This window comes from Microtus ochrogaster, linkage group LG5 (assembly GCF_000317375.1).
Source record: "Microtus ochrogaster isolate Prairie Vole_2 linkage group LG5, MicOch1.0, whole genome shotgun sequence".
Taxonomy (NCBI): domain Eukaryota; kingdom Metazoa; phylum Chordata; class Mammalia; order Rodentia; family Cricetidae; genus Microtus; species Microtus ochrogaster.
Genome location: NC_022031.1, coordinates 37,412,498 through 37,421,303, shown reverse-complemented (window position 1 = coordinate 37,421,303; position 8,806 = coordinate 37,412,498). Strand labels below are relative to the sequence as shown.

At 39.2% G+C, this 8,806-nt stretch overlaps 1 protein-coding gene across 1 annotated transcript in view; it reads left to right on the top strand.

Moving 5' to 3' along the window:
* Positions 1 to 8,806, top strand: part of Ubap2 (ubiquitin associated protein 2) — a 71,833-nt gene that overhangs the window by 16,701 nt on the left and 46,326 nt on the right. Inside the window, exon 2 of the mRNA XM_026786601.1 lies at positions 3,976 to 4,115. Coding sequence (XP_026642402.1) covers positions 4,017 to 4,115 — 99 coding nt within the window. The 5' untranslated portion in view covers positions 3,976 to 4,016. The remainder of the gene's footprint in view (positions 1 to 3,975; positions 4,116 to 8,806) is intronic.

Sequence of the window (8,806 nt, the reverse complement as noted above, 5' to 3'; positions counted from 1 at the left end):
TGTAGACCAGGCTGGTCTCGAACTCACAGAGATCCACCTGCCTCTGCCTCCCGAGTGCTGGGATTAAAGGCATGCGCCACCATCGCCCGGCTAAATAAAAATTTCTTGTTTAAAACTTTATTTTTGGTTTTTTTTCAAGATGGGTTTCTTTGTGTAACAGCCCTAGCTGTCCGGGAACTCACTTTGTAGGCCCGACTGGGCTGGAACTCAGAGAGATCCACCATGCCCGGCAATAAATTTTTTTTTTAATTATTTTTTTTTTGGTTTTTCGAGACAAGGTTTCTCTGTAGCTTTGGAGCCTATCTTGAAACTAGCTCTTGTAGACCAGGCTGACCTCAAACTCACAGATGTCCACCTGTCTCTGCCTCCCGAGTGCTGGGATTAAAGGCATGCGCCACCAATAAATTATTTTTAAATGAGTGCAAATGCACATGTGCTTGTTGTCCAGAGATACTGAATTCCCCGGAGTTAAAGTAGTTATGTGCAGGTCAGCTGCCATATGTAGGTGCAGGGATTGAACTCAGGTCCTCTGGAAGAGGGATATATGATCTTAACTTCCACACAATCTTTACAATTTGTGTTTACTTTTAAAAATTATATATTTTATGTGTTTGTATGTGTGCCTGAGTGGATATATGCACCATATGTATGCACGTTCCCAGGGAGGCCAGAAGAGGGTGTCAGGTGCCCTGGAACTACACTTAATTGTGAATGTAACTGATGTGTTCTCTGCAGAAGCAGCAAGTACAATTAACTAACTGCGGAACCGTCTTTCTGGCCTTACCTGGCTGGCCTACAGTTCCTTCTGTATACCTGATTTTGTCTCTGCCTCTTAGTGCTGGAATTAGAGCTATATATTACTGTATACAGCTTTAAGTTGTTAAGAGTTTACAGTTAAAACTGATAGCAGTTTTAAGTTAGTTTTACCTTAAAGTTAGTGTCTTCTTGATGAATTCGTGTTTGTGTAAAATTTAGAGAAGTAGGTGGCTGTTAACTCAGTTCATTTTAAACTGAGAAATCCTATCTCTGTTCTCCCTCCTCTGTACCTCAGCAACAGGAATCGAATCCAGGGCTTCGTGAATGCTAGGCAAGCAATTTATCTCTGAGCTGGATCTTTTGGGAACAGTTGTTTGTCTGAAGTACCTTGCTTGCAAAGGGAAAAGGTATAGGTTTAAACTTTTTCTAGAACCAGTGAAATGGCTCAGTAGGTAAAAACACTTGTCTCCAAACCTGAGTTTGACTGCTAGAGCTTGTGGCGATGTAGAGACCTCACTCCCTAAGTTGACCTGACTTTCACACCTGTGCACTTCCCTTACAGCACAGGTGTAGACTGTTTCTGTACCTTAGATAATGGGGGAAATTTCTGTTTTAAATTTCTGTTTTTTGTTTAAGTTAAAAATGTATCACCAGTTCTAAGTTAAAATCTATCACTGTATCATATCTTTAGTTACTTTGAATAAGATGAGGTAAAAGGTAGAAATGTCATTTGTTTTTTGTTTTTTCATTTGGGTTTTGAAATTTCACTGGATAGAATCTGAGTAGCCTCATGCTTTCTGTAGCTCAAGAACCTGAGATATGGAAGAGTTTCTGACAGATTATTTTTAGAAGTCTCTTGCTCTTGTCTGTTTCTATTCTAAGAATTCTCTTGGAACCTGTTCCAGAGTAGTAGAGCTGATGGCAAACAGTGTAAATGCAATTCCTATGTCTGGCAACTAGCTGGGTGTGTGTTGCAGACAAAGATCTATTTACTACACAAGGTTCTGTTCCCCATGTTCTTAATCTGGTCTCCATGCCCTCCATCTTCAGTTTAGAGGTAGTAAACAATTTTAAGAGTTTTTGGTGATTGCTTTGGTAAGATCCTCCCTCCCTCCCTCCCTCCCTCCCTCCCTCCCTCCTTCCCTCCTTCTTGTATTGTTTGTGTGTGCAGCGAGGGTGGGGGGGATGAGAGTTGTGAGTGTGTGCACGTACACATTGTCTAGGAGTTTGTTCTTGCCTTCACCTTGTTGAGGCAGAGTCTCTTGTGTATTCCAGGCTGACTGGTGGTAGTTCTGTCTTTTTCATCTCCCATCTCAGCATGAGTGCTGGAATTATAGATGCATGCTACTTCATCCAGCTTTTAACTGGGTTGGAGGGCTTCTGTGGCGAGTGCTTTTCTTCACTGCCATTTCACCCTCCACCTCAGTTATTTTACTAAATTTCATAAATTTGTAGCCGTGTGTATGTTTGTTTCTTTTCCTGTAGGATTAGGAATAGCATGCAGGACATGTTGTCACATGCTAGACAAGTCTTCTGCCTCTGAGCTATGTAATATACCAATAATCCCACCACTTGGAAGATTGGGAGAGGAGGATTGTTTGTGTTCCAGGTCAGTCTGGGCTGTAGTATTGCAAGTGCCTATCTCAAACAATAAAAAACCTTTTGTAAATCAAAACTTACGTAGTTTAGTGTAAGGGTTTGTGCTCCATTCCTGTAGTTTTCTCATTGGATGCCTTCTTGTAAGGAGAGGCTCTATTACACTGAGGAAGAAGTGGCTGAAAGAGTGGACGTCAGTTCATTGAGCAGAACTATTGGTAATCAGTAAACAAGTAAACTAGGAGTTGAATGTAGCTTGGGGAGTCTGTGGTCAGTTATACCTAGAGCGAAAGCAAAGCAGTGGGTTCGAGGTCAGTCTGGGCAGCATAATGGAACCCCGTATCCAAGAGAAGAGAACAGAGGAACAGGTGGACAAGAGAGACTCTGAAAACTGCTAGGGAAATAATCCTGGCCACTTCATTCCTCTTTTAGATATTTTCAAAAAAATAAATGAATAAACTTGGGTAGAAACTTAGCTTTTCATTGTGATATGACCTATTTGTATTATTTCCCTTGTGCTTATTGGTAGTTATGCCATAAATTAAAATTATCCAGAATTTTGCATTTAATTGAGGATAGGTGTCATGTAGCCCAGGCTTCCCTTAAATTCTATGTAGCTGAGGATAACCTTGAACTTCTGATCCTTCTCCCTGTACTTGAGTGCCAGGATTATAGGCATGGGCTACTATACTTGCCTTTAGATGGTTCGAATGGGTTTAAGGCTGCTTCCAGTAGAGCTTGTGTTAAATGTGTACCTGGAGCTCTGGCTTGTTGTGAGTACTGGGATGCAAAATTAAGTCCTCATGATTGCACAGCAAATGTTCTAACTGCTAAGCCATATCTTTATGCCCCTGGAACTCAGTCATCTTGTCAAAGTGTTTCAAGTATTGGCGTTACAAACATGTGCCATCTTTTCCCATTAATATGAAAATGTGTTTACAATTTTTTGTTTTGTTTTGCTGTGTGTGTGTGTCTGTATATGTATATTTGTGGGCATTGAGTGTCAGGATGCACAAATAGAGGTCTGATGATGGTTTGTGAGCGTTGATCCTTTCCTACTGTGTTAGTCCCAGAAAGTGAACTAAAGTTGTCAGGCTTGGTGGCAAGTGCCTTTCCCCACTGAGCCATCTTGTCCCAACCATAACATTTTTGATTACATTAGCAAAATTAACTTAATATTCAAAAGTAGCTGATGTTGTAGCTATGTTTAGAGTATACATTTAGTATTTATGAAGTTCTGTCTCCCACCCACCGAAAATTATACAATCATAATTTAGAATGTTTCTGGACTGGTGTTTCTTTTTTTTTTTTTTTAAAATGTACATGTGTGCTCGTGTGCTCTATCTGCTTGTACACTTTTATGTCAGAAGAGGGCATCAGACCCCACTATAGATGGTTGTGAACCACCATGTGGGTGCTGGGAATTGAACTCCTCAACTCAGATCTGCCTGCCTCAACCTCCCAAGTGCTGGAATTAAAAGACGTATGCTACCATACTTAACTCTTGTTAAATATGTGAAACATATTTAAGTTTTATTATGTGTCTTTTCCCTCCTGAATTAGATGTTTGTTTTTTACCACCATGATTTGGATGTTTTGTTTACAGTGCTTTCTTTCTTGCAGATTTTGTATTTTGTACATACATTATTTTGTATATTCTGTATATGATGACTTCTGTGAACAATGATCGTTGCCGAGGTGCTCGAGAAAAAACACAGATGCCAACGACACAGGCAGCACAACAGCAGAAACAAGTAATACATGTAAGTCTTGTGGAGTTTCTGTCTTAGTTATAAGTAAAGACACTTGAGGGAGAAGGAATGCTTTAAAAGTCCCCTTTCTGGGAAACTCAGGATTTCACATTGTGTTTACAAAGTGAGTAATAAGTGTAGGAAAGAGGGGATAATGCTAAGATTGAATGTTGTTCCCAGAGAACCATTTGTTTAATCCTGAATTCCAGTTGTTATCATCTCTGCTTACAGCAGTTTCCTTCCTTCCTCTTTCTTTGTTTCATGGTCCAGTTTATGGCACTAGGAATTGAACCCAGAGCCCTTTGTGTTGTAGACCAGCATGCTCCTACTAAACTGCACTCCCAGCTCCTCTGTTATTCTTTTAAATGAAGTGAGACACTGAGCACAATGTCTATACTACATTGATCCAGTTGACAAGCTTTTTCACAAAAACAGTATCTTTTTCTCCCTTCATGTTTTATTATCTACTCTTTTTACATTTATTAGCTATGTGTGTGAACGCTTATGCATGCACACATGCACACAGTATCATTGTGGTTTGAGGTCAAAGGACAACTTGAGAGAGCTAGTCCTCTCCGTCCACCATGTGAGTTCAGGGATGGAACTCAGGTGTCAGGGTTGCTTGTGAGGGCCCTTACCTTCCTTCCTTATTGCTACTAAACTGTCTTGCTGACCTTTAGTAATCAATCTTAATCTAGTCCATTCTAATATCAGATCCATGGCTTGATGCATTTTTATTTAGTTTTGTTTCTTTCTTTTTGTTTGCTTGTTTTGTTTTGAGATTGGGTCTTAATAGGTTAGCCAGTCAGGCTTTGAATTCACTATTTCTCTGCTTCAACTTCCAGGGTTCTGTCTGGGGTTTCAGACTTGGACTACTATGGCTGACTTTGATGCTTTATTTTTGGTATTGGGGTTAGAACACAGGGTTTTATGCATGAGGCAAGTATTTTACCAATGAGTGATTTCCCTTACTCTTTTCAGGGGCTCTGTATAATCTCACGCTTAAGTGTTTGGTACAGAGTATATTTTTTTCATAATTTTTGTGTTAAATTGAATCTAAAGTTTGTATAAATATCTGCTATTTTATATCTTACCTCTAAGTTCTTTTACTCTGATAAGTATTCTTCACAAATTGATCAAGAAAGACTGCCATGCTGAACGTGGTAGCACAGTCCTTTAATCTCAGTACCTAAGGCAGAGGCAGGCAGATCTCCGAGTTTGAAGCCAGCCTGTTTATAGATGTGTACCATCATGTCTTTTTTTTTTAACATTTTGTTTTTTTACATGTATGGGTATTTTGCCTGCATAAATGTCTATGCCACATACACAGTTAACAGATAGTTGTGAGCCACCATATGTGTTTTGGAAATCAAACCTGGATCTTTTGGAGGAACAGTGTTCTTAACCACCAAGCCATCTCTCCAACCTGATTTGCTGTCTTTTTTTTTTCTCCAAATATTTATTTTTTCATGTATATCATGCTCTATCTGTATGTACATCTGCATGCCAGAAGAGGGCATTAGATCTTTTGGATGGTTGTGAGCCACCATGTGGTTGCTGGGAATTGAACTCTTAACTTTGGAAGAGCAGCCAGTGTTCTTAAACGCTGAGCCCTCTTTCCAGCCCTCCTGTTGTTTTGGTCCTACAAGATTGCTCACTGGTTGAAGGACTTTCCCCACAGGCCTGGCAACCTGAGTTTGATACTTGGAAGGATGGAATTGATTCCACAGAGGTTTTCTCTCATCTCCACATGTGCATATACATACACTTTTATAACAAAGGAAGAAAAATAGTAGGCATTGTAGAATGGTGAGATTGCTCATTTGGTAAAAGCTCCTACCATGCAAGCCTTGAGCCCTGAATTTGAGCCTAGAAATACACGTTGGAAGTAAGAGAATCAGCTTCCAAAAGCCTTTCCACTTCTACATGCATGCCACGGTATGCACAAGCTTGCACTCATACATACATTCATAATAATAACAGAAAAAATGGGGAACCTTTAAAAAAGGAATCTTGCCATAGCCTCACATGTAGCAGAGATAATGGAGTTTCTTTTTTGTTTTGTTTTGAGACAGAGCCTATTGTGTCCTAAAACTCGCTCTATAGACCAGGTTGGCCTCAAACGCACAAAAATCTACCTGCCTCTGCATGCCTCTTGCCCTGGGATTAAAGCCATATACCATTTGCTCTGACTAATAACTAGTTTCTGATTTTACTGTTTATAAAATTATTTTAAGTATTTTTTTAAAAAATACTGCCAGGGGAAGTTTTATGTTAGACTGACGTTATTGCTTGCTCCGTGGTAAAACATTTGACTAACATACATGAGTGCCCGTCTCAATTCTAGCACAATATACACATATGAATACACACTTGGATGTAACCTAATCATGGTAAAGTATTTGCCTAGCCTGTATGAATCCCTGGGTTCAGTCTTCACCACCATGAAAACTGGGCATGGTGGAACAAGCCTGTAATTCCAGCACTCAGGAAGTGGAGGCAGGGGATCAGAAGTTCAGTGTTATCTTTGGCTGTAGTGTGTTTGAAGTCAGCCTGGGCTACATGTTTTGTTTGCTCTAATATAAAATGATTTCCTGACAGTTACCTTCCTTAAAGTGACAATGAGGAACATTTGTTAGGGTACTAATTGCCCACTGAATATCTAGTGGTAGGGATTTTCTCTCCAGGGTTAGTGATGAAAGAGCTGCTTTGGATTTCTGTAAGCCCGAGTTTTGGGTCATGAGTCCACATCTTTATTAATTAAGCAAGATACAATCTGGAGTGCTTTTTTGTTCCTGGCAATAGTCGTCTATCCTTTTTAGTTAAGTATTATTTAGGCATCCGTTCTCTTCAGTTGATGTCTCTTTTTGTCTTCTTCCCGTACCAGCTCCATTATGCTTAGCACAAGCTTTTCCTCTCAGCCGTCCTTCAGCTTCCTATTTAGCTGGAGTTTTAAGTCTGCCATTAGTAGGATAGGCTTTTTTTTCAGTTTCTTTACTTTGACATGTGAGAGATTTTGGAAATATTATATCTATATTGTCTTCTAGCATGAGTTTATATACTTTTTTATGATTAGAATTAGTTACATATTTTTGGTATAAGTAAATGTGATCTATTTTTTTCCCTTTTCAGTGCTAGGCACCAAACTCAGAATCTTGCATATATTAGGCAAATGTTCTGCCACTGAAGTATAGTTTCAACTGGATGTGATGTGTATTCAATGATATAATAGGGTTAAGTTTGTATTTTAATAGTGATTAGTTTTACAAATTGACTAAAGTAGCTAATAGTATCTTAGGAAGGCCAATTGGTGTTTTAAAATACAAAATTGTAGCCGGGCGGTGGTGGCGCACGCCTTTAATCCCAGCACTCGGGAGGTAGAGGCAGGCGGATCTCTGTGAGTTCGAGACCAGCCTGGTCTACAAGAGCTAGTTCTAGGACAGGCTCCAAAACCACAGAGAAACCCTGTCTCGAAAAACCAAAAAAACAAAATAGTGTATTAATCTTGCAGAATGATGGTAAGGAATTGGAAATTATATACAGTTGCTATCAAGAAGTGGTAATTTTTATAGTATATTCCACATAAACTATAAGATTATTATTTGAAACTTGAGGCAGACATGACAGTCCATTCCTCTAATCCCACCTGTAGACAGGCTTCTAAGTCAGTAGATTACAAGTTAGAAGTCAGGGTTGGTGGAAAGGATCTGCTGATAAAAGGTCATTGCTACCAAGACTGACAACCTGAGTTTGATCCTGGGTCTCACATGACTGAAACAGGGATCCACGCCTGCAGATTATTCTCTGTCCTATACTTGGGTGCTGTGTGTTTGCATGCATATCCACATACAGACAAAAAAATAAATTAATTACATAGCAAGATAGCAGGCTTTGTGGTATGTACCTTTAATCTCAGCACACAAGCTTCAGAGGCAGGCAGATCTCTGAAAGTTAGAGGTCAGTCTGGTTTACATATACATAGCAAGTTTTGGAATTTACAGGGCTACATAGAGAGATCCTATCTCAAAGTACAAAACAAAATAATAAGTAGAAAATAAAATTATGTTTATTTTATATTTAAAATTATATATCAATTATAGAAAACATGTGGTTTGTATTTATATTTGTGTAATATAAATTTACAGACCTTCTTGTTCCTATTACTGTTTCCTTTTTGAGACAGTGTCAACTATTTAGAGAAAATTGCTCTTTAACATACTACTAATATCCTTCTGCCTTTGCCCCATAGCTCTAGCTAGTATTAGCGTCATGTCCTATGTCCACCTATAAGGATGTTTTAAAAAAAATAAAATAGGGGCTTGGTGGATAAAGGTATTTGTTCCCCAGCTTAAAGACCTGAGTTTGGTTTTTAGAGCCCGCATGATGGATAGAGAGCGCTCTGGCAGTCTGTCCTGTAACTTCTGTGTATGTACATGTGTATATATGTACACGTGTGGGAATGGGCACAGAGTAGTTCAAAAATTAGCTAACTGGATGTTTTATTGTTGTAGTACTAGGATGATGTGGAAGGATTGCTGTGAGTTCCAGGCTAGTCTAGTTTGTATACTGAGTTTCTTGCTGCCTGGGTTATATATAGCCCCTGCCCCTAGATAAAATAAAAATTCTAAACCAAACATACCCCTGCTTCAATAAATTATCCAATGGTTTCTGGAAAACAGTCCAGTTAAAGAAATAGGTTCAGC